The sequence below is a fragment of the Ovis canadensis genome, chromosome 25 (assembly GCF_042477335.2).
Source record: "Ovis canadensis isolate MfBH-ARS-UI-01 breed Bighorn chromosome 25, ARS-UI_OviCan_v2, whole genome shotgun sequence".
In the NCBI taxonomy this organism is placed as follows: Eukaryota; Metazoa; Chordata; class Mammalia; order Artiodactyla; family Bovidae; genus Ovis; species Ovis canadensis.
The window spans coordinates 47,024,048-47,050,278 of NC_091269.1; the positions used below are offsets into that span (position 1 = coordinate 47,024,048).

The 26,231-nt window shown below is 35.8% G+C and overlaps 1 protein-coding gene across 13 annotated transcripts in view; it reads right to left on the bottom strand.

The window, feature by feature from the left end:
• Positions 1 to 26,231, bottom strand: part of PPP3CB (protein phosphatase 3 catalytic subunit beta) — a 47,521-nt gene that overhangs the window by 20,682 nt on the left and 608 nt on the right. For all 13 annotated transcript variants that reach the window (XM_069572088.1, XM_069572090.1, XM_069572095.1 and 10 more), the window contains exons 2-9: positions 12,619 to 12,819; positions 11,798 to 11,922; positions 8,867 to 8,978; positions 6,936 to 7,081; positions 6,532 to 6,671; positions 6,345 to 6,422; positions 6,145 to 6,239; positions 3,279 to 3,404 (exon numbers count right to left, since the gene is read on the bottom strand). In XM_069572088.1, the coding sequence (XP_069428189.1) occupies positions 3,279 to 3,404; positions 6,145 to 6,239; positions 6,345 to 6,422; positions 6,532 to 6,671; positions 6,936 to 7,081; positions 8,867 to 8,978; positions 11,798 to 11,922; positions 12,619 to 12,819 (1,023 nt within the window). The remainder of the gene's footprint in view (positions 1 to 3,278; positions 3,405 to 6,144; positions 6,240 to 6,344; positions 6,423 to 6,531; positions 6,672 to 6,935; positions 7,082 to 8,866; positions 8,979 to 11,797; positions 11,923 to 12,618; positions 12,820 to 26,231) is intronic.

Genomic DNA, 26,231 nt, shown 5'->3' on the forward strand with positions numbered 1-26,231 from the left:
AATTCAATCATTCCCTCTTCTTAAACAAGCAATCTTGTTAAGTCTCACTGATTCTACTTTTACAGTTCTTGGAGTTCTCCCATACTTTCCATTCCTAATGTTAACAGGGCTTCATTATGTTTCTGATTCCTGATGAAGTTTCATAACAGGTCTTCCAATCTCTAGTCTTTCTTCCAGTTCATTTCACCAGAGTAATTTTTCTAAATGACTATCATGATTATTTTCTGTTGCAGTTACATCCCACCATTTATCAAAGTTCCAGATTCTCTGTTTAAATGATCAAAATCCTCCTGACCTAATTTTGACTTTCCTTCTTTTTCTACTATTATCCTTCATTCATTACTTTCTAATGTATGAAGAGGCTTCCCTGGTGGCTCAGATGGTAAAGAATCTGCCTGCAATGTGGGAGACCCAAGTTCAAACCCTGGGTTGGGAAGATCCTCTGGAGAAGGGAATGGCAATCCACTCCAGTATTCTTGCCTGGAGAATCCCAAGGACAAAGAAACCTGGCAGGCTATAGTCCATGGGGTTGCAAAAAAGTCAGACACGACTGAGCGATGAACATTTCATTTCATCTTTCATACATTACTTGCTAATCAAATTGAACTCCTAAACATTTGTCAGTGACCTTAGGATTTCTTCCTGTCAGACTCAGCCTTGGGAAGTACCTCCTCCTAAAACTGTCTTACTCACATCTTATTGCACAATTACTGTCTTACTGCACAATTCCAACATTCTTTAACCCCCAGTTCAAATGCTACTTTAATCTCTCTGATAGACAGAATCTCCTTTCTCCTGTTAATTCCAAAAAAATCTGGTAAATGAACAAATCTTACATATATGACCTTCTATGGCAGATCACACCATACTGGATTCTCTGAAGCAGAGGTTCTTAAATTGGGGCCAGTAAACCTGACGGCATCACCAATTCACTTCAGATCTATGAGCAACCTCAAAATGTTACATATGTAAAGACTGTACATGTATTTCGTACATGAAATTTTCTGGGCGGTGTAAGTCTCTAACTTTTACCACGTTCTCAAAAGGGTTTTAATCTTATCTCTGAGCTTCATTCCATAACATTTATAGATACAAAAAATAACAGCTGAGATCTGATTCAAAACAACTGAGGTATGGGATGGGGAGCAGTGGATGGGGATATAAATGACACAGTATTGGCCATGATTTGATAACTGTCAAAGCTGAATAATTGGTACATAGTAATTCATCATATTATTTGCTCTACCTTTTATGTGCTGCAAGTTTTATAACATAAGATTTTTAAAAAATGAAATAAAAAGTCCACAAGAGGTTAAAAAACTACTTTCACCTAACTTTGGGATTAAACCAGCCTCCAAGGAAGCCTCTGGCTAGGTTAGTTGCTTCCCAGGGACTAGATCAGAGTCAAACTGGTTTTCTCAATGTGGAATCCAATGAAGAGTCATTTGCAGATTTTCACACCAAAAGAAAATTTTCATTAGAATGAAGAAGTAAATAGGCTATTTAAACAGCTAACGTGTATTAAAATGGAAAAATATGCAAAGAGTTTAAGAAAATTTTCTTACTGTGTTCAACACTGGTTAGAATTCTATTTGTGTATACTGTTCAAATCTGAAATTCTGATTTTAGAAAGATATGAATAATTTAGAGAAGATCCACAGAAAAACAACAAAAATGGTCAGATAGTTTGAATACTTCCTTACAATAAATAGCTAAGATGATGTAGAGTGGCAAAAAAGAACAAAAGATCACTTTGTAGCAGACTTCAAATACAGGATCACTGAAAGAAATCCACTTTCACTTATGAGAGATCCACAGAAACTAGATTTAAGTTTTCTCATCTCTCAAAAGGAGTTAGACTACGTGATTGTGATCACTGAGAGATCTAAAATTCTATCTAAAACCAGGGCAAAAATCAGATGCCCTGGTTTTTGACAGGTGCATTAGTTGAGGAAAACCTATTAACTTCTCTTTGTTTGAATACTCATAGCATAAACATTTAGATTAGATATAATGAACTACTTCCTTTTTCGTGGAGGCATCAGAAAATCAAATTAGAAATATCCATTTTCCTCCTACCTATCTTCCCTGCTTTCCCCACCCACCATCCCACTCATACTACGTTAAAATAGTTGTGCTGCAGTCTAGCCTGGAGGCAGAATAAGCAACATGAATTCTCAAATTCCCTTTAGCCTGATGAGGCTATGATTGAACTATTTCTCATATACCAAAGATAGAAGGTTATAAGTGTAATGCATCCCTTGCACCTAAGCCCTTTACTGGCCCCCTTCTCAATTGCTAAAGCGGGTAATTCTATCTCCATATTAATGTTGACCTACGGAGTAACTGATGAAGCCCAAAGGGAATCTGCAAAAAACCTGTTGAACATACAGTTTAAGTAGTAACTCTGAATTTTAGAACCAAAAATGCCTTGGCAGAAGTAACATATCTCAGGCAGAAAGGAACATTTTGTAACATAGAGGAGGTGAGAAAAAATAGAGAGGGATATAGAACAAAATGTTTTACAATCATATCTGTACTCTAATACTCATATTCCACATATGGAAACTGAGGTATTGCCTCATGGGAAAATTAACACTAAAATGGAAAAAGAAGAATGTGATAAAGTAAGGAAGTCTTAAGAACTCTACAGAACTAAAATAAAAATCAAAAATAAAACCTCTTAAATAGTATTTATGCTTTTTTAAGCCTATTAAGTACATACTAATAGGAATCTCTAAATTATCAGGAAACCATTACCACTAAAATTATATCCATAGAATATATTGCTCCATATAGGAGAAGAAATATTAGGTCAGAACCTGAATTTCTCTTTATCATTTCTGACAGTACAGAGCTGCTACAAAATGACTAATACTGCCCCAAATGGAGGCTATTAAATCCTCCCATGAATTGCCATGACATCCCCAAGAGCGATGTTAAAATATGCAAAAGCGTCAGTTCCAAAGCAAAGCCATCTCTCCATTCCTTCATAAAAGATTTAAGCTAAAGAAAAAAAGAAAGAAAACCCAACAGCTGAAGACAACATCAGGCTATTTATAAGTCTTCTCCCAGTCCCCCAGACACCCTCACATGGGGGCTGTAAACAGCTAACTAAAATATCTTTGAGGCTCTCATATCCACACCCACTGACACAAGCAGAGCTGTATCCACAGTGAAACTAGACTTCAGCTCCCTTTAGCAAGTAGTATGTGCCTGCAGTAGTAAACTGGAATAAATATAACAGTATAACAATTTTTTAAAAACAAAAATCATACCTTTTTCTCCAACAAACGGTAAAGACCATGTGAAAACATCCATAAAATTGGGCAACCAATAAGGATGTGGAGAACAGTTAAACTGTCGAATATTCATCACATTATTTTCATACTTTAATACAGCAGCTGCAAGATAAGTTTGAATGTCAATGTAACAATTTGTCTTTAACTCCAAAAGTCTAAAACACATAAAAGCAGAAAAAATATCTTTTAAGGGGGGTGGAAAATCAAGGGGTGAGTGGAATGAAGGGTACCAGAGAGAGGTAGGAACTAATTTTTAGTAGTAATACACTTTTCGCTTCCAACACAGTTTTATGTAGAACATAGTCAGATCTTTACTTGTTATTATTAATGAAATTCCCAATCTTTCTAGAATGCTTGTTGTACTTTATAATCCAATACAAATAATCCAACATGCATGTTTATTAAATCCAAAATTGTGAGAACTCAGTTTTTTGAGGAAACATAGAACAGCAATGAGCAATTTTCTAGGTCTAAGAGTTCATACAAGTTGGAGGAATTTAAGAGGGTCTTTTTAGTTGCAGGCAACCTGAAAAGGACAACTAAATGGAAATAAAGCAAGAAAAAAAAAACACAGAGAAGAAAAAGAAACATTTGAAACATTTTATTTATGAATATATGAATGTACTTATTTCATGTATTGTAAGAAATCAAGTGAAACTACTACAAAGAAATATTTCACTTCATTTAGAAAAAAATTCATTAAAATACCAAAACAGAAAAACTCAAAGGTAACATACTTATCTCAATTTCAAATATCTTTCTAAAACTTCATAAGTTGATATAAATAATACCTTAAATTAACCTGATAAAGATTTCAGGCACTGGTTATATTATTTTATGGAACACTGGATTAATGGGCTAGATTCTAATCTAAACTACAGTATATACCATATGTGTAATAGTAAATTATTTAACTAATCTGTTTCTCATTTATAAAACATCCTGCCTATCTCAGAAGTTTAAGGTCAGAGAATAGAATTCACGTGAAAGTACAAAAAAATATAAAATGTTTGGCAGATACTAAAATAGTTATGTGCTTACTTTTTTTTCATTTTAATGTAAAGGACTGAATGTATGTATTAAATTCCATGATTTGGGATTCTAGCTAATATAGAATCAAAATACGCTTGTTTCTCTGATGAAATTCTCATGAAATAAATGTATGTCAAATTTAGCCTCAGAAATTAAGGACTGATACCAAGCTTTTAATTTAAAAAAAGAGAAAGATAAAGAATCTAGAAAATTGCCCTATAGATGGAATGAAACATTATGAACATGTCCCGTACCATGTAAGCACTCAAATCATTAACACCATGTACAGAATCAGCACTATCAAGAGACATTTGATTTTGACAAGACGGATTGAATGGTTTGAGTTTCTTTTTGGAGTACTAAGAAAAGTATCCCTTGATCTCCTGAGTTAAACTGACAAAGGACAACCAATATGGCAGTAATCAACCGAGCACTGAACGCTAGTTCCTTTAATACTAACAAAGGGAGGTTACAGGTACAAAGTTAAATATAACAAATCAATTTGGAGAATGGAGTCCAAACTTAGATATATTTTTCCTTAAAAATGAAGCCTTGCTTCATTAGGTATCTTTATAGAAGTTTCAAATTTTATAAAACAAGATATAATTTAAAAGATTATCTTAGCACTGGTATAATCCTTGGAGGCATTATAGTTTCTAAAGACCACCAACTCAGTTAATCTCTATGGTTGGGTTGTTTTGGTAATTAATACAGTATGGAGTTCTTACAGCATACCCTGTATCCAAGCTATTTGATAGCCTGCTACTGCTACTATCTGATCTCAGGTAAATGTTTTAACCTTTTAACTATCGCCTATAATCTTCCAAAAACTCTATTTTGCTCCTCTTTTGAACTCAAACCCATATTTAGCAATGACCTCATTAAATGTACTTTAAAAAATCTTTAACCTTCTGTTCTTTCCTCCTGGCACAACCACTCCTGTCTGACCTTGGGAACTATGGCATAGTCAACTGAATTCCTGATATATCAAGACAGAATAGGAGCTGGCTTCTTGATTTCCTCTTCTGAAAATGTGAACTGCCTAAACATACTTAAGCTCATCTTCAATGTCCTTGGCACACACTTAACTAGATTAAGATCCTTTGGTATTATCTCTCAATGAATTATGTTCCAAGTTAAAGGAAATCCAGTTGTAACAGACAGATCAAATTTGGAGGGAAGGAGGTGGAATATAAACCACTAGAAAAGAAGGTAAATTACAAAGACATAAGAAAAAAAAAAGGAAGAAAGAGCAGTAAAAAGAAAGGAAAGGGGAGATTGTCTTCCTGAAAGAAGGTTGGACTGAGTTAATTAAAGGTTCAATTACAAATCATCATGGGGCAGTGGATAAAAAATTAGAGAATAAGAAAGGAAAAGAAAACCTACCTCAGTGGACATAAAACAAGAAACATGATAAACAACCATACAGTTCAAATACATGAAATGGTCAAAGGAGCAGCAGCAGCTTTATGCAAGCAAGAAAACATTCTCTTGATTATAAGAGAAAAGATTTAAGAAAGGGGAGTTTGAGAAAATCATGTGCATTTTTACTTGACAGAGTTACCTCAGAATATTCTTTCACAGGCAGTTTTTGTGAATGACAAAGTTGTGAAATGGTAACGTGACTTAAGTTTCACATTTTGGATTTTCATTTCTTGTCCTCTCCCCTCCCTTATATCTTATATTTTTTCATAAAGAGATTTGGATAGTTACAGTTTCAAACAATGCCCCTTTTCTACTATATTTTCAAAAAATAAGTCAATCAAAATACTAAGTTGCTTAACAATTTTTTTTATCAACAACATCTTACCTTTATTATTGTAGACATCTAAGTAATTAGGTGCCGAAAAAATTGTTATTAATGAAGGGAACCCTGTAGTTTGACTTTTTCTGTACATTCTATAGCTGCAAAACAAATAACTTAATATGCATCGTAAAGCATCAATCATGGTTACTAAGTTTGATTTGTACATAAGGTGTTAATTTGGGTTAGGGAAACAGAGTTCTTACCCTGCATCTTGAGCTTCATGAGCTCTAATAATCGATAACAAATTATTGTTTTGCAAAAATTCACACACTGCTGGATAGCTGTGGGGAAAAAGAGAAAATTAAGTAAAATAATGACTTTCTATATATAATGAAAGCATACGCTATTTTAACAACTAAAATGTGATTAAGCTTGAATATTTTTCCTTACTTATAAAAATACGAACATCCTCGAACTGTATTGTGACTAAAATGTTCCTGTGATTTTTCATTTCCAAAATCTTCAGAAGGATCGGACCATAGCAAGTCACACATTGGTCCAAATGCAGGTGGCTCTTTGAATCTATCTAACTGTGAAAGAAAGAAAAGAAACGAAGAGCAGAAATAACTTGTCAAAAGTGAGAATGGAATAGACAAAGGAAAGTGGTACCAACTCTGAATACTGTGCATACTACATTGTTCTGAACAGTTAGAAGATATTTTCTTAAAATACCAGTATATTAATTTTTACCATTACCTAATCTTGGCAGTGAAGAGAGGTTTGAAGCTTCTAGTCTCTACTCAACAAAATGCTATAAATAGGAATCAACTCTTGTTACTAAAATATATACTCACTCTCCTAATATCATCCAGTGTGTGTATTTCTGGTGAAAGTCCACCATGAACACAAAGAAATTGTTGGTTTAAAAGTGCAGCAAGAGGCAAGCTATCAAAAGCTTCCATACAAGCTTCATAGACTCTTTCTGAATATTTAATTTTACCTAGAGAAAAAAAATTCAGTAATTGAAAACTGCATCATTTGTTAATCATTTAAAACATATACATGCACATACATAAATGACTATTAAAACCAAGGCAAAAAAATTAAAGATATGGATAACAGCCAAGTGGTAGCTAGGGGTGCAGAGTTGGTAAAGGGGTGAATATCAAAGGCAGCAAGGAGGAATTCATGGGATGATACTTTTCTGTATTGTGACTGTGATGGTAGACAGCTTTAATCATTTGTTAAAGTTGAGAACTAAACACTTCAAAGAGTAAATTTTACTGCATACAAAAATTTTTTTTTAAAAAGGCCAGCATCTTGCCCCATAAGAATCAATAAAGATAAGCAATGTTACTGTACTTACAAAGACAAAATATTTGCACTCCTTAGATTTATTTTGTGTATGCAGCAGATAGTCATAAAATATTACTATAAGTAATAAGTCAAATCTCTAAAAATAGCTCAACTCTTTACCTTTATAGGCTATGTAAGGCAAAAAATTAGTACTATACTTAAAGGTAGTGTTAATTATTTTATTCTACAAGTCAGTGACTACTTTTTTGTTACAGAGAAGACTTAACAAAACAAAACTCAAAGTCCATCCAATTAAAAAAAAATAAAAGATATTTTTCCTATTTTGGAGGACCAGAGGGTTTCCTTTAGCTTACAATGAACACTTAAAATGAGCAGCAAAGCAAGAAGTCAACGTAACACAAGAAAGAATTAAACTGTCATCTACTTTTAAAAGTCTGTCATACGTATTCCTTTGCACCTTTATACTTTTAAATTCCTGGATATTTTATGTTTTTAGTGGGATTTTGCTGGACAGCTTGTTACTTATATAAGAAAAAAAATATTCAGTTCCTATTTCACTGTTTAACACTATAACTCAAATATGAGAAGATCTAGCAATCAGAGATTATAAACTGGTAGTCTGATGACAGACCTGTTTTCCAACACTGCAGTTTAATAAAAACTTTAATTTGATTGCTTTGAGGTCAAGCATGAACTTTCCCGGCCTCATCTTATATTCATTTAAGTTACCCACCCGATCTTTGAAGTTATATCAGAGTTTGCCACTTCTGCCACTACCTGTCACTATATTGATCTTTATTGCATCATGTTTTGCATCTCAGTAATTCTGAAGTTATTTTCTAATTTTAAATCTTAATTCTAAGACTTAATACAGCCATGAGTACTAACAAGTACATAGCTAGGAGATGTGAGAAAAGGTCAAACTCTATACTATATGATTGCTTACAGCTATTAAGATTACCACAGCCATAAAAATTTAAGAGAGAAATGGGATAAATATTGTAGACTAAGACCTTCAATTAATCAACAATGTGTGTATGACACAATCTGCATAATTAAAAAATAAATAAAACAATCTGCAGTGATGACAGGATGATTAATTTGTTAAGAATGTTCATGGGAATGTCTCAATATCGGTGGAGAGAAATCTCCAATGCAACATTTCTTTTCACTTGGTTCATATTCTTCCTGTTAGAAAAAAATAATTCTAAAATTAAAACTATACACAGAGCTCAAAACTGTTCCTAAGTACATATGAAAAAATCAAATTTATTAGGAAATACTGAAATGAAAACATCTGAATAATATTAAACACTGGAGAACCGTAGACAATCTTCCTGAAAGCTTTACATGTTTGGACACAGAATCTGTTCTTACATGTTGCACTGTAAAATCTTCAAACTCTACTACCCACATCACTCTAAAAGAACCCTGAGGAAGTGAAAATAGTTCTCATGGCAGTACTCACATTCCTGCTTAAAGGTAAAATATTCAGTAAGGTGTCTGCATTCATGGTTGCCTCTCAGGAGAAATAATGTACTTGGATATAGGATCTTCAGGACCCATAAATATAAGACACACTACAAAAGAAAATGTTTCCAGTGAATTAATCGTATATTTTTGTTTATTTTTGTTTAACTAAGCTGTTTGATCTTTGTTTCATTTCCTCTAACCCTATTACCCTTATAATTTCTATTATTCTTCATTATCTTTTTATTATCTTTTTCTCTTTGTCCCTTACTAAAACAAAGCTCCACGAAATTAGGGACTTTGTTTCTTATTCATGCCTGATTTACCACTCAGAAAAGTACCTAGTAAGTAGAAGAGCAGTAAATATTTGTTGAATAAATGAGTCAAATAATTTAATTACCTTAGATTTACAAATTGTTTGCTGTAAAAACAATTAGCAGATTGGTCTCCTCCTTAGGTATACCAATAAATAAAACAGTAACAATGTCAAAAATAAATAGCAGCTAATATTTACTGAGTATTCATAATATGCTAAGCACTAATTATTCCTCAAACAACCCTATGAAGTATGTAATATTATCTCTGTTTTACAAATGAGGAAACAGAAGCAAAGAGCTTAAGTAACTTGTCCAAAATCACAAAACCTCTAATCCTCTGATTTTAAGCATTATGCCATGCTGCCTAATGAAGAGAAAAATCATGTTTTATGTTTACTTTGTTGGTTATGAATGTTGCCTTATATAATTAGGTGCTTATTATCTGAAATGATTCAAAGACAATGTAATTTTAAACAAAAAGAATATTAGAACAGCAACTATTTTTCTCTAAATACACCTAAGAAACAGACTCATATTTTACTTATTTGGTTTAAAAAAAGGAAAGACTATTTCATATGTAAATAAGTTTGGTTTACATGATCACATACAAAAAGAAAATACAAACTCTTTACTTTTTTGGCTGCACTGCATAGCTTGCAGGTCTTGGTTCCCTGACCAGGGATGGAACCTGGGTCCTTGGCAGTGAAAGTGTGGAATCCTAACCACTGGATTGCCAGGGAATTCCCACAAACTTTGTTTTAAACAAGTTAAGGTTAACTGAAATGTGTAACACATTTCATTTTATTCACAAGAAAAAAAATAATTAAGCCTGGTAAGTACTTAATAACTACCTGCCCTTTTCACTTATTCTGATTCTTTATTACTTTCCAACAATAAAATGAATTTAAAAAGTCAGCTACAGGGGCTTCCCTGGTGGTCCAGTGGTTAAGACTTACAGTGCAGGGGATGCGGGTTCAGTCCTTGGTGTGGGAACAAAGATCGCACGTGTCAAAAAAACCAAACAGAAAACAAAAACAAAAGTATAACAAATTCAATAAAGACTTTTAAATTGGTTCACATAAAAGAAAAAGCTTTAAAAAAAAGTCTTGTTAAAAAAAAAAGTCTGCTACAAAACCCTCTAATACCAAACGCTCAGTTACCAACTAAGCTTCCTAAAATTGTTCTATTGTTTCTCTCAAAGGCCCGAATCTTTCTATCAAGAAGGGCCAATTTCTAGCTTTCTTGAAGGCTCCAAGGAAAGACTGAGCGGGGCCAATGATGACACTATGAACAGAAAGAACGACTCAGGATAATAAAATTCCCAAGGGAATTTGGATGGACAGAGCCCTGAGCTCCCTTTCCCACCAAGGATCCTAGCATACCTCAGAACAGAGGCTGAAAACACTAGAGGAGATATGAACAACAGTAACTGGCATAGAAATTCATCAGGTAAGCTTTCAGTATCTAGTGGAGGACATGGTTAAAAGCACAGGCTCAAACTGCCTAGTTCCACCACTTACTAACAATATGACCTTGGGCAAGTTATTTAACCTTTTCAAGCCTCAGGCTCCTCTATAAAATGGATAAAATAAAAGTACTTACCTCATAACTTTGTTGTAAAAATTAATCAAGTATGTTAACTGCTTAGAATATGCTTGAAACACATTAATACTAACACACCTATTTGCGGAGCTTCTACTCAACAATTTAACCTCTAAGAATTTGTCCTACAGAAATAACTGGGCAAGTATATAAGGATGTATAAATGATATGGTCCACTGAAGCATCAACTGTCATGGCAAAAAACTGGGAACACCTTAAATGCCTAACAATAAGAATTGATTGACTGTGACTAGTTTAGTCAACAGAATACAATGCAGCTATTAAAAATGATGCTGTAAATTTATAATTGAACTGGCATGACATCAGAGCATAGGAATTAATAAAAAAAGGAAACTACAGAACATTATAATAGTTCATTTTCATTTCAAAAAAGGAAAGAAATGCATATGTTAGAAAATACAAATTGTTCTATATCTTAATTTTTATAATTAGAAAAGTAAAAGGAGCAAAAAGAACAATCTACTATTAAGTGATAATAAACAGGTCATTTTAATGCCTCTCAAATTTTTAAAAGCAGATGAATACTTTCAGAATACATAAAGATTCCATATGATATACTTGGGTCTTAATGGCTACAGGAGGAAAGATAGAAGCACTAGAGTTTAAGTGATAAAATGCATTCTATTTTATTTAATTAGAAAAATACAATTAATCTTTTTTTTTTTTTTGCATGGCTGAATGCCTTTAAGGACAAGAGAGATAAACATTAGCTCCTCAGGGCCACTAGATAACAGGCAATAAAGGCCACTCGTTTTGCTTATAATTTCCACTGGGAAATGGTAATTACAGTAACACAAAAAAAATTAAGAGAATAGTTTGAAAGACAAAAGAGGAATAAATAATAGCTTTACCTAAAAACTTCAGAATATGCAGAGGTATTAAAAAGAACCCAATACAGGTAATTTAAAGAACTTATTTTATTAGGAAGTAACAGAAATCATCTATGATAACACTTAAAAGCAAATCAAATGACAGTATATGATTATTACCTCTATACTAAAATAACCTCTGTCCACATAATCACCAAGAAAAAGGTATCGTGTATTAGCAGGTGATCCTCCTACTTCAAAAAGTTTCATCAGATCAAAAAATTGGCCATGGATGTCACCACACACTGAAACAGAAGATTATTAGATATGAAAAAAAAATCTAAAATAACAAATTTTACTTAAATTCTAATTTCGTTTACATAAGAGAGAGCATAAAATTCTATCAAGAAAGGTCTACGACAGAAGCAATCTATGAAGAGTCATGACAGGGATAATGTGTACCCGATTGTTCATGTGCTCAAGATCTAGAACAAGATATAACAAGAGTACTAAAATTTGTAGTAAGTGACAAAATTTTCATCTAAATTTAAAAAACTCTTCTTTAGGAAGTCAAGCATGCACATCTTAGGATGATAAAATTATACTGGTGGCAGTAAAATATCCATTCTAACTCCATACTTTCTCATGACTTCTAAACGATCATTTTTGGCATCTGATATGGCACTGAGGTATTTGCCCCTGATGACTGAAAGCATAGTAAATAAGTATTTGTTGAATCAAATTCAATGATGGCCAACTCAACTGATGAAACCTTCATAAAAGCATATTAGACTAACGTCTGCACTCAGATTATTTAGGATCATGTTTCTTCATTGAAAACAGGCAAAAACTTTCGTTATAGGAAATAATCTGGAAATTCAAGATAATGTCCATGTAATACTAATTTAGTATATAATATGAATGAAGAAGAAACAGTTTTATAATTAGGTAAGTAAATAATGGTACAGTTAAAAAAAAATCCAAAACATAAATAAGTGTACCTGTAATTGGAGCCTCTACTTCTATCATGGTTTTCTCTCTCCGAAGAATGGCAGCACCCTCATTGATAATTCTAAGTGCAATTTCTTCATCTACCCGACCTTCTTTTACTAAGTGGTTCTTCAGAACATCAACCCTGGGTATCCCATCCATATCAAATACTTCTTCAGATGTCAAGCGATGTGTTGGGGGGAAAGGAACAGCTGCAATTTTTTTTAATTTAAAAAAAATCACTATTAATATATTAACATAAAAACTAATCAATGGATCTAGGTAAGTAAGAGTCAAAACTGAAAAGCTGAAGTTTTTGTTTCTTCATTTACTAGATAGAGGTATTAACTTTTAAAAGCTTTTTTAAAAAGAGAAATCAAATTATACTTCTTTTTAAAAATAATCTATATATAACAACATGAGAATTAAGAGAAATGAATTGTCTCACAAAATTACTTTTTTTCAGGATAACTAAAGCTTTTCTTCTTTAAGCCAAAACATTTTTTGATAGAACTCTCAAAACAGATTATACACTCTTCATCTTAAATGAAGTATAATAAATATAACAATATCATACAAGCATAAATAGAAATCCGAAATATAAGGTGACTGACCAACTTCCTAATAAAAATATATAAAACAATGCATGCTGGCCAACTTGAGCAGAAACTTCTGTGCTGTGTTTAGTCGCTCAGTTGTGCCTGACTCTGCGACCCCATGCCCTGTAGCCTGCCAGGTTCCTCTGTCCATGGGGATTCTCCAGGCAAGCTTACTGGAGTGGGCTGCCATGCCTCCTCCAATGGATCTTCTCAGCCCAGGGACTGAATCCAGATCTGCACTGCAGGCAGATTCTTTATCAGCTGAGCCGCCAGGGAAGCCCATGAATACTGGAGAGGGTAGCCTATCCCTTCTCCAGGGGAACTTTCCGACCCAGGAAATCGAATCAGGGTCTCCCGCATTGCAGGAGGATTCTTTATCAGCTGAGCTATCAGGGAAGCCCAGAAATTTCTAGAAATATAGATTAAAACAGCCAAATGTTTACTTACAGATTTAAATTAATCTAGATGCATATATATATTTAAAATAATATTAATACTGCTTTTTCTCTTACCTTCATTTTTCATGTAACAGTTTCATTCAAAATCTTTACACACATTTTAGACATCAGTGCATTCCTTGCCGCTAGATTCATTTTTTGTCATCTAAAACACTTTTATAAGCAAATCATCCTCATTTCCATTTAAGTTGCTTAAGATACAGCACTTTTTAAATACATCTCCAATGCTATTGCTGCAAATTTATCCTAAAACACAATTTCCACTTCTCTAACTACTGAAATAGTTGGCCTTTTTACTCCTGTAGCATATAATTTCCATAAATATTTACCAACTGTATTGTTTTAAATTGAAATCTGTTAAGTGGAATAGAGAACATGAAAGTCCATTTTCAATGGCATCTACCTTAAGGTCATGTACCTAGGAAAACTTACTATATATCTGTTAAAATTTTGTATTCCTTTTTAACTGAATCCAACAAATGATCTCTTTATGCACTTATAATCAGCTTGGGTTGAAGCAGTTTTAGGCTTTTTACCAAATAGTACTTTGGTTTCCAAAAAAAAGAAAGAAATTTATAGTAAGAATGTAGTCTACATATAGACCCAAATGTATTTCTCTCTTTTCTGAAATAAATTTTTAAAGAAAAAACTCATTTTGTGTATGGGTATACAGTACCCAGTATCTTCCTGACCATCACTGTCATTATCAATTACTATACAGAAGACTGGAAAAGTTTAGGATGAACTGCTTCTTCACAGTTCAACTTAAGTAACTAAAAACAGGGGACTGGGTTAGAATCTTACTGATTACTGAAGAAAAGAATAAAAAATAACCATATTCTCATAGGAGAAAAATAATTTAGGAAGAGCTCAGTTCTTAGAAGTGAAATAAGAACTAAAGCAGAGGAATATAAACCATTTCTAAAAGACTTTGAAATCATCAATCCCTCTAGCTTTTATCTTTTTTTGATAGTTAGTAAAACAAAACTTGCTTTCCCTGGCCCCTTCTTGAGAACACATTTATTCCCATTATTTTTTACTGCATCTAGAACAAGGCATTAAAGTACATTTTGCTCTCCCAAACAGGGCTTCCCTGGTGGCTCAGACGGTGAAGAATCCACCTGCAATGCGGGAGACCTGGGTTCAATCCCTGGGTTGCGAAGATCCCCTGGAGGAGTGCATGACAACCCATTCCAGTTATGTCTTGCCTGGAGAATCCCCATGGATAGAGGAGCATGGTGGGCTACAGTCCATGCTGCTGCTGCTGCTAAGTCGCTTCAGTCATGTCCAACTCTGTGCGACCCCAGAGACAGCAGCCCACCAGGCTACCCCGTCCCTGGGATTCTCCAGGCAAGAACACTGGAGTGGGTTGCCATTTTCTTCTCCACTGCATGAAAGTGAAAAGTGAAATTGAAGTCGCTCAGTCGTGTTGACTCTTAGTGACCCCATGGACTGCAGCCTACCAGGCTCCTCCATCCATGGGACTTTCCAGGCAAGAGTACAGTCCATGGGGCCACCCAAATATAGCTATGTCAGATTCTAAAAAAATAAAAACCTTTATTAATGTATGTTTTTCTTCAACCAACGATTAAACAGACTATTATACTATATGCTATTGGAGAAGACAATGGCAACCCACTCCAGTACTCTTGCCTGGAAAAATCCTGGGAAAATCCCACGGACGCAGGAGCCTGGTAGGCTGCAGTCCATGGGGTCACTAGGAGTCGGACATGACCAAGCAGCTTCACTTTCAGTTTTCACTTTCATGCATTGGAGAAGGATATGGCAACCCACTCCAGTGTTCTTGCCTGGAGAATCCAAGGGATGAGGGAGCCTGGTGGGCTGTCGTCCATGGTGTCGCACAGAGTTGGACACGACTGAAGTGACTTAGCAGCAGCAGCAGCAGCAGCAGCATACTATATGCCACAACCAAATTTGCCACTATCAGTAAATCAACTGTTTAAAAGCTACAGAAATTAACAATTATTAATAAATCAAAAGTTACTTTTGGGACATTATGAAAATGAAAAGTTTAAATATATCTTAAATAAAAATTTCTGAGATCAAACTGGGATATTTTTCTCATCAGGCCAAGAGAATTTCTCCTCTACTCAGGGAAAGAGATACTGTTTAAGATGTTGCATTCCAGATTACGCAGAACATAACTCCTAATAATTAACAACATAATTCCACTAATAGCTGAACTTTGTTCAAAATACAGAACTTCCTAAAAACCTTTGTGGGAGACCTTCCCCTCCATCAGCCAGTCACCTGTGGTACCGCATGTTTTCATGCACACTGTGATGCCCCACTGCAAATCACACCAAGGTACTGCTCCTCTTTAACCAAGAGTCAGAATGTCCTATTCATTTGGGAGAAAAAAGTATACTGCCCCCAGACCTATGTTTTCCATTTCTTTTTCAATTCAAGGCATACTTTTAAATCTCAACAACAGCTACAATACCTTTTAAGGAATGGGCAGGTAGAGGGGTGAAGAAATGTCACCACAGGTAAAAGCAGATGAAAACTAAACACAACACTGAAACAGGAGAGTAGAAAGTTTTGGAAAAATGTTTTAATACATCAGTAAATAAGAAAATAAGAGGCAAAAAGGCATTGTGCTCTTTGGCAGGTGGAAAAAGGAGCTATAGCAGGTGATCTAACTAAGCAAAAGAAAACTGACCAAATAGAATTTGGCCTAATAGGAAATTACTTACTGACACTGCTGGTCAATAGAGGGTTGAATTTGTTATTAACTGAGAAATTAATACTACCATTTTGCAACTCCTAAGGTACTTTTAAAGCATTTCCATCTAATTTTGGGTTTTTAATTGTTTTTTTACATTTCTAATTCATCTTCAGCCAACTATTCCTGTTTTCCAACTCTTCTAAGTTTTAGATAGGGAAAAACCAGCACATAAATGTATGTACATACAATGTGAATGGTCAATAAACAGAGGAGCTTTTCCCTGTTGCCCAACCCTAAGCAAAGACTGCAAACTATCAGCCCAATGAGGCCTCCAACACTATGTGGGGCATAGCCTGCGCCACCTGAAAACTCTACTCTAAAGTAGCATTCAGATGTCTGTGCTTTTCATCACTGCCACTACTCGCCACTGTCCAAAATAAGTTCCTCTTGAATTTATTCTATTTCTTTTATTCACACCATGAGTAAGAACAAACTCCGGGAGACAGTGAAGGACAGGGAAGCCTGGCATGCGGCTGTTCACAGGGTCACAAAGAGTCAGACAGGACTCAGCGACTGAACAAGAACATCCTCAGGCTGTTCCCCTCCCTCCCAATCCTCTTCATTCAGCCTCCAGAATTCCCACCACTCTGAGCAGAAGAGGCTACAGTCTTTTAGCTCTCCATTTCCACATCTAACATCATCACTCCTATGAAGAAGAAAATGCTGCCTCCTTTGAGGTTCATGTCTTCTGGCTAGTTTATTCTTGTCCTAGCCATCTACTACACTTCTGGTCAACTCTTACATGAAACTCGGGTTCCTAGTTCAAAAGCCTTCTCCTCTCTAAGCACCACCATCATCAATGCCCCTGAGGATGACCTATGTAAACCCAAGAAAAGAGAGGTTCTGACCTCCACGCCACTTAAACTTTCTCAGCCTTGCCCATCATTTCTGCTCTACCTCTGAGATCCTGAACTCCAATCTCTTACTCCATGACCAAAATCTCTAATGCTTTCAGACTCACTCCCTTTTCTCTATTTGTTCTCTAATTATATCAAGAACCTGGACACCTCCCCTAATCAACTACTTCTGGAAACCTTTGCTTCCTGTAATTTTGAAGCTATCCCATCAACCACCCACTTTTTAAACAACATCCTGAATTGTTTTGTTCTTTTCTACTTCTGAAACTCCAATTCTTGGATGAGCTAGTTTCTAAAGTTGGACATTAAGTAAAAAATCATCAAAACAATCCAGTGCTTATACAAATTAATGGTCTGCAACTTTGTTGGTCATTGGCACTTGCCAGAGATCCCATTAAACCTCCTTGTCTGTGCTCTCTCCCATTCTCCTCAGTGGAGATTTCAAATGGTCACCTCTTCCTTGAACCCTAAACTTAATTTCTCTCTTACTCAGTAATCAACTTTGCACCTTTTTCAGAGAAAATTGAGACCTTCAGACCAAATGTCATTTTTCTGCTCCTCTCCATCTACATCTATACCAGGATCCATCTTTACATTTCTTCCTATCTCAAGGAAGAGGATTCCTCCCACCCAATACTAAACATTCTACTGTGCTTTGAATGCCACCCCACCCCCAACATTTTCACTTCAGTCACCCTTCCCACCCACCCATGCCCCTATTCTGTGTTTCCTGCCTCCAACTTTCCATAGGGTCTTCCCTTTGAGTAGATAAACATACAGCCAGCCCTCCAAAATAACAGGTTGGCATGTGAGGATTCAACCAACCACAGATAGAAAATATTTTAAAAAGAAAAATATTTTTCAAGTAAAACTTCAAAAAGAGAATACTGAATTTGCCTCTCTAGCAACTATTTACATAGCATTTACATTGTTTTATTACAAGTAATTTAGAGATGATTTAAAGTAAATGAGAGGATACAGATAGGCTATATCCAAATATGACACCATTTTATATAAGGGATTTGAACATGCACTGATTTTGGAAGAAGGAGAGGTATCCTAGAATTAAATCCCCACAGATACCAAGGGAAGACTGTACCCAATTCTCTATGATCTTAAAAGCTACCCCAACAAGTAATTTTCCCTTACTCCTCATCCCTGTTTCTGCCATATATATCCCATATTTTACAACTAAGCTTCTTCAAAGAGTAATCTACAGTGGATACCTTCATTTTTTCACTTTTGTCTTCTTTCCTCAACCCACATTTATCTGGCTTCTGCTCTATTCCTTATAACTCTCTCTCGGGTTCTTGAAATCACTCACCTGGTTTTTCCCTTAATTCTCTGGTCATACCTGATTAGCCTATCTCATGAACTTCAAGTCCTTTTCCTAATCCTATGACAATGTGGCTGAGGATTCTGTCCTTGGCCCTCATATTATACTCCTCTCATTCATAACTACGGCTTCAACCAAAATCTATATTTTGTGGACTCCCAAACAGATTACTCAATCCAGACTGTGCCACTAAACTCCAAATCCCTATTAAACTATTAAATATCTCCACTTGGATGTTCCATAAGTATCTTAAACTTAATACAGCCAAAACTTAATGCATGAACTTTCCTTCCAAACTATCACCAATATAGTTGTTTATCTGGAAATTATCCTAAAAGTCTTTTTCTTCCTCACCCTAACACAGCCAATAAATAGGTCCTAGATAATTCTCTGATCTCGTTTCATCCCTTTGGTCCTAAGACACTAAATAAGGACTTTTTTCCCCTAAAATTACAAAAATCTTTTCAATTTGCCCAGGTTTCACAATAACTCAGAATACTCTTTTTAAAATTCAGATCTCAACATCCACCTGTTGCAAGACTGGATGATGCATCACATAAAATCCAAATTTTGTACTTTAACATGTCATACAAGATCCCTTCTAATCTGACCCTTGCCTACATTTCCAACCCTCATCTTTTTGCCACTAACTCATATTCCAGACACATCCTATACTCCAGATGTTATTTTCATTTTAAAAACTACATCACTCAGAAAAACCTCTGTACATTGCATTCCCTATTATTTATAGGTACACTATTTCCATATTTTGTCTAATTTCTCTTTGTCCTTAAACTTCATATCAGTGTTCCAATTCTTGAAAAATGTTCCTGTTCTTTGGCTAGGTTACCTATCAGCTGCACTATAACTACCTTGCTTCCCCCTCAAGCTTACGAGCTCCTTAAAAGGGAGCAAGCTGTCTTTCATCACTATATAGCTAGTGATTAGAACATAGGTACTAATGAACATTTACTGAATTAATGAAACATTAGTTATGGTTTCTAAATTACTTATCTTTACACTAATTTTGGAGAAGGCAATGGCACCCCACTCCAGTACTCTTGCCTGGAAAATCCGATGGATGGAGGAGCCTGGTAGGCTGTAGTCCATGAGGTCGCTAAGAGTCAGACACGACTGAGCGACTTCACTTTCACTTTTCAGTTTCATGCATTGGAGAAGGAAATGGCAACCCACTCCAGTGTTCTTGCCTGGAGAATCCCAGGGACTGGGGAGCCTGGTGGGGTGCCATCTATGGAGTCGCACAGAGTCGGACCCAGCTGAAGCGACTTAGCAGCAGTAGCAGTACACTGATTTATACAGCAATGACAATATATTTCTAGTGCTTGCTTTCATATACACAATCCTATGATTCTCAGAGACATCCTATGAGTTTGGTAGGGCAATTTTATCTCAGTTTCACAGAGAGGATAACAGGTTCAGACAAGTTAATGGCTCTCTCAAGGTGTTTTAACTAGTAAGGGGTAGAGTCATGATTGAAACTGAGGTCTTCAGAATGCTACTCCAGTACCACCTGTCTTATACCAACACGACAACAATGCTCTTCTGACTCAGAGTCATCAAAAGTCTCCTGATCAGGAAAAATGGTATAACCCACCCAGATGCCAGGGGTAGAAGCACGCATTAGCCACATGCTTTAAGGAAAGGTTCAATAAATCCTACAGCACTGTCTTCAAAATTTCTAGGTATCCCTTGAATTCCTTTTAATTTGTAGTGGTTCTTTGAACACGATACCCTTCCCTCAAAAATTAGTTTTTCCTTCCTGGCTTATTTTTGTTATGATATCATCATTCTCTGTCACTCAGATTTAAAATTTTGATGTCACTGTTCTCTTTCTGGACTCTAGTTCTATTTTAAATTTTCTCTATTTTATATCTCCATTGCTGCAATGCTAGTTCAAGTTCTTATCACTTTGTGTACTAGAAAAATCTAAGCTCTACTTTTCCTCCCCCTTTATTGTACAAAGCACAGCTAAATAAATCTACTCAAAATACTGGGGTGGTTTCCACCCTAATTTCTTTTCTACCCTTTACCGTTTAGTCAAAAAAGGACTAATGAATAAAGGAGACAAAAGTCTGAAACTTATTTTTCAAAGTCCTTCTTAACCATCCCCAGTCTCTTACCTATCACTCCAATCTCTGCCTTTAACTACAACTGCTCAATTTAAACTATCACTAAAGCAAAATAAGTTTCATTACTGTTTTCTTAAAAAAGTTTGCTCTTCTACCTGTTTCATTGCCACACCCAGTCACTGCTCCCGTATATCTACTTTCTAATATTACTCAGGATTTGTGTCATATTTGATTTTTCTCTTTCTCATAATTCATCCATGCCATGGTCATTTTACACTTGGACTACTCCATTAACCTTCTGACACCCTGATTTTAGTCTCTTCCATTTTAATCAGTAATCACTTATCAACAATATCTGTTACCTTTCAAAAACCAAATCATTGGGTCATCCCTCTACTTTAAAACTTTCAATAATGTGTCAGGCCAGGCACTATGGTACAAATTTTCATGAATTGTCTCTGTTAATCCTTCAAAAATCCCATAACTTTATTAACTGTATTTTGCAGATGAGAAAATTGAGGGCTGGGGATACTCAGTATCTTGTCCTCAGTGAAACGATTAAGGCAGAACTAGGCAGTCTTAATTCAAACCCAGGCAGTCTTAATCATCCAATGTTCTTAACCATCCAGAGGCTATACTCCCTAAGTTTCAGGTCCTCAACTTGGTGTTCAAAAAAGCTTTTTCAACTTCATCTGCTACTTCTTGCCAAGAACTTTACACAATACTGTCAGACATTCCATGCTTTTTTCAAACTCATGCCTTTCTACTGCTGTTTTCGCTACTAGAAAATATTTTCTCCTTCTCTGCTAAGTCGCTTCAGTCATGTCCGACTCTGTACGACCCCATAGATGGCAGCCCACCAGGATCCCCCGTCCCTGGGATTCTCCAGGCAAGAACACTGAAGTGAGCTGCCATTTCCTTCTCCTCCTCAGCCCCACCTTAATATCTGGAGAAATTCTACTCATCCTGTAAGGTTCCCCTCAAAGTATAATCCTTTCAGTGAAGCTTTCTCTCTAATTAAGAGTCAATTCCCTCTATAAAGCTCCAACAGCACTTCGTACCTAATTCATTATATTATTTATTTGCAATAGTGTCTCCTCCACTAGACTGCCTCCAAGAAAAATCTATCTTGCTTAATATATCTAATTCAATTCTGTATCCCTAAAGCCTAGTATAATGTCTGGTACAAAGAGGTATTCAATAAATGATGCACAAATAAATGGTCCCAATCTTCTGCTTATTTGAATCCTACCCGTCCTTAAAGCTCTTTCCTCCTATACAAACCCTTGCTAGACCAATCAAATCTAGACCCATACCTATCTCCTTTGAACTCAACTTGCTGGGTCTGCCACTTAACTGGCAATTATTATTCACACAGCCTTATGACATAAATTATTAACTTTTCATGAGTACCTATTTCCCCAAGGACCAAGATTGCATTTTATCTTTTATACTGTTTCCCTACAGTTTTTAGGTATATGGCAGGCATTAAATAAGTAGTTGCTATTTGGTTACTTTGAATTTCAAAAATAAATTTTACATATCATATAAAAATGTCAATTAGTGTTAGCTTATTTCATCTCTATGTAAAAGTAAACATTTTTATACTGAAATGAAATCATAGGATTGGCACTAAAACACATCTCATCTAATAAATCAAAATTCTTTCACCAAACTCTTCCTTATAACTTTCGCCAATTCATTCAACAGTACCGGAACCTGAAGATTTTGCCTCATTACTGAGCAGCTATATTTTTCCCTTGGCATTTTCCTTCCAAGATGACTTGTTGCCAAAGTGTTCTCTTTCCTTCTCACTGCTGACTTCTCTCTGTCTCATATACAAACACGCGCGCGCGCGCACACACACACACACACACACTTCTCTGTTCCCCTGCTTTCTCTAGGACACATGGTACTAAAGATTTAGTATGCTTAACAGTTTGACTAGGGTAAAAAGGAAAAGGAAAATCATTTTCAAGAATTATCTCTTTTAGATAGGTTAAGTCCATAAAACAGATTTTGTTAAAAAAAAAATTAAAATTCACGTTGCTTTAAAATATAATGAACTGGGGCTTCCCTGGTGGTGCAGAGGTTAAAGCGTCTGCCTGCAATGTGGGAGACCTGGGTTCGATCCGTGGGTTGGAAAGATCCCCTGGAGAAGGAAATGGCAAGCCACTCCAGTATTCTTGCCTGGAGAATCCCATGGACGGAGGAGCTTGGTGGGCTATAGTCCACGGGTTGCAAAGAGTCGGACACGACTGAGTGACTTCACTTTCAGGGCTTCCCTATGACTCAGTGGTAAAGAATCTGTCTCTCATTGCAGGAGACACTTGTTCAAGCCCTCTTCTGAGAAGATCCCACATGCCATGGAGTAACTAAGCCCATGCACCACAACTACTGAGCCTGTGCTCTAGAACCTGGGCACCGCAACTATTGAGCCCACACGCCCTACAGTCCATGCTCTGCAACAAGAGAAGCCACTACAATGAGAAGCTCTCGTACTACAACTAGACAGTAGCCCCTGTTCTCTGCAACCAGAAAACAGAAAACACAGCAACAAAGACCCAGCACAGCCATAAATGGATAAATAAAATTATTCAAAAACAAGCAATCATAATGAACTAGAATTAGCGCGCGCGCACACACACACACACACACACACACTTGAAGTAGCTATGTGACTCCAAGACCTATGTGGGTCATCTAAAAATCTGTAATGAAAATAAGCAATCCTATTAAAGCTAAGTTACTGGAAAACACGTTAGCCAAACAACCTCTGATTTTTGAGCAGAGGAGCAGGCAACAGGACCTAAATGAATCATAAGGCTGCCCATTAGATATTAACAGGTAAAAAACTTACAACACACACATTTTGGTTCAATCTGAAAGTCTGATAATTTAAGAGATAAGGATAATAAAACCTAGGGAATAAAACATGCTGAATGCAAAAGAAAGTGAGTAGCAATGTGTGTGCTAAAATAAACAGGTACACAAAATGGACAATGCAATGTAAGCAATAAAGGTGAATTTTTGCATTAAGCGTAATAGATTTATTAATTTCAAGGGAAAATCTAGTTTTACAAATCTGGGACCTCATCTATACAGCAAAAAGTACATTTTAAAAGTATCTGAGGGAAAAAAAAGACCTGGACATTTCAGGTCAAGTAAATTTCAGGGGGAGGAGGAAGAACAATATAAATAAATTCAGGGTTTTATGCTTTAATTACACACACCAGTTTTGCTGATGTGGCAAAAAGGCACCAGGAAAAATTAACTGTTTTTCCTAGTTTGTTTCTATTTTCTTATTGCCAACTTACTATCTTAGCTAAAGATAAAAAATGCTTGACAGAAAATAGTTAAGAGGGCATACTATCTCACTTAAACCACTTGGGCTCCACCAACTTTTAAACAAATGAATTTGACCAGAGCCAGAAACTGGAGCAGGCCCAGAACTGTCTTAACCAGGAAACCTAATCACACATAATCAGGGATATGGAATTACCACTAATAATTTCAGTGAATAGATAATTTATACATGAATCACCTACCATATTCCAAGATCTCAAACTTCACATAACGTGAAATTCAGGCATTTGATACGAAACACAGAAGACCTATTCCCCTTCAAAAGCTATGACCATAAAATACAGGCCTCTTGGCTAGAAGTGTAAGAGCATAAAATCTGAGATAACAGGGAAAGTTTCAGGGAGTAAAACACTATATTCAATGCCAACGATGGTCTCTATAACCTTACCACTATGAAATGGTGCAAAACCAGCACATACTAGACTTAAATCTAGATTTGTAACAAGTTACACTTAAGTTGAATTAGCATGGTGGTTATATAGCTTCAGCGAACTGGTGTTCTTTGTCATCAAATGAAACATTATACTACAATTACTGAGGAAGGCAAGAAAGAAGCTTGAAAATGAAATATAAAAGATTTCTACAATGAAAGGTAAATTTCCCAGTAACTTCCAAGGAAGCTAGAAACTCCTGGAGCAGCACAAACCAGTCTATTGCACACTATCTCTAAAGCATGTGATCCATATCTGCCATTCCAACTAGCTAACAAATACCATAAAGAAATGAAAGTTGTCTTGAAGAGCATACTACTAAGTACATGGTATCTTATATCCACAAGTTCTACTATGATTTTCTATATCAACAAACTCCCATTTACCTAAATCAAATGACTTTTATTTCCTACCAATAAACTGCAAATATGACTATGTCTTGTATTCACAATCCACCCCTAAGGAATATGCCCTATGTCTGGAATCTTATTTTTACTGTATTAAAGAAGTACAAGGGAAACATTACCATATAAATGTCAAAAAACAAGAAGACTCACAAGCATTTAAGTATAGCACAAACTTACTGTTCAGAAATGTGACTGGTTGTCCCATCTAATAGTAGGGTGAAAAGTGCCAGGGGAAATTAACAGACAGCACAGGTATACTGTCAAAAAATTAACAGGCAGCTCATGTCTCCTATTCCCAACCCAACAAAACTTCAAGATTTTACAATAGCATGCATGTCTGAACTGCCGATCATTTTTCTTTCTCTTTTTCAAAAGACCTCTTGGGACAAGGATTCTATAAAAGCTTTTTTCAACTGATGCCTGGCCCGAATATATACACAATTAAGCTTTTAAAATTGTCTACATAAATCTAGATACAAATTAGTATTATCATTAAAGGAGGCTAGAACTGATAAATTAAAAACCACAAAACAAAAAGTTTTTCTTGTTTTTAAATATTTTAATGGAAACATGTCTAGTCAGATTTCCAAAACTGGGCTAACAGTGTTTAAACATTATGCCAGCATGTTTGAGAAGTTGAATGAAATAAATAAAACAAATAAAAGAAGTATCTATCTTTCAAAAATAAATGTGATACAAAAAAGAAAACTTTATTCTAAAATGATTTCAATTTATTGGCCAAGCTACATGATAAAGAAAAATCATTTCAAATTATGTTCTTCACCTCCACAACAGTGTTTGAAGTTGATGGGCTCTCCCAGAGAGCATGGAAATCTTAAGCAATTCTAAATTAGCCTTCAATTTCTCTATTTCAAATTAATGTTATGACCTGTTGTAGTTAAACAATCATAAATTCTGCACCAGCTGAGAAATATTTAATTTCTTCTTCTAGGGGGAGTGTGTAGGTGTTTGCATGCACGGGAGGGCTAACCCCTCTTGCCCTCTGACCAGTGTTGCCGGTTCTAAGTAAATGCTTCTTCCTATCGCCGAAGATCTTTTTTTTTTTTTTTACTGTCTTTTTTTCATCTCTTATGCACTTAAACCCGGGGCCCCCAAATTCTGGCTTATCCCTGCACCCTTGTCCAATCCCATACAGTTCCCCCAATTTCCGCGCGGGGTGACACCTGAAGGCCGAGTGCGAACCCCTGCGGCTGGCATTAACTAGGCGCGAATAGGGCGGACGGCTGTCACTGGGGAGCAGGCGTGGGCCAAAGGCGAGGTGATTTCTGACTGCTCATCGCCCAGCCCCGCGTGGCTGAAGGTCTGAGAGC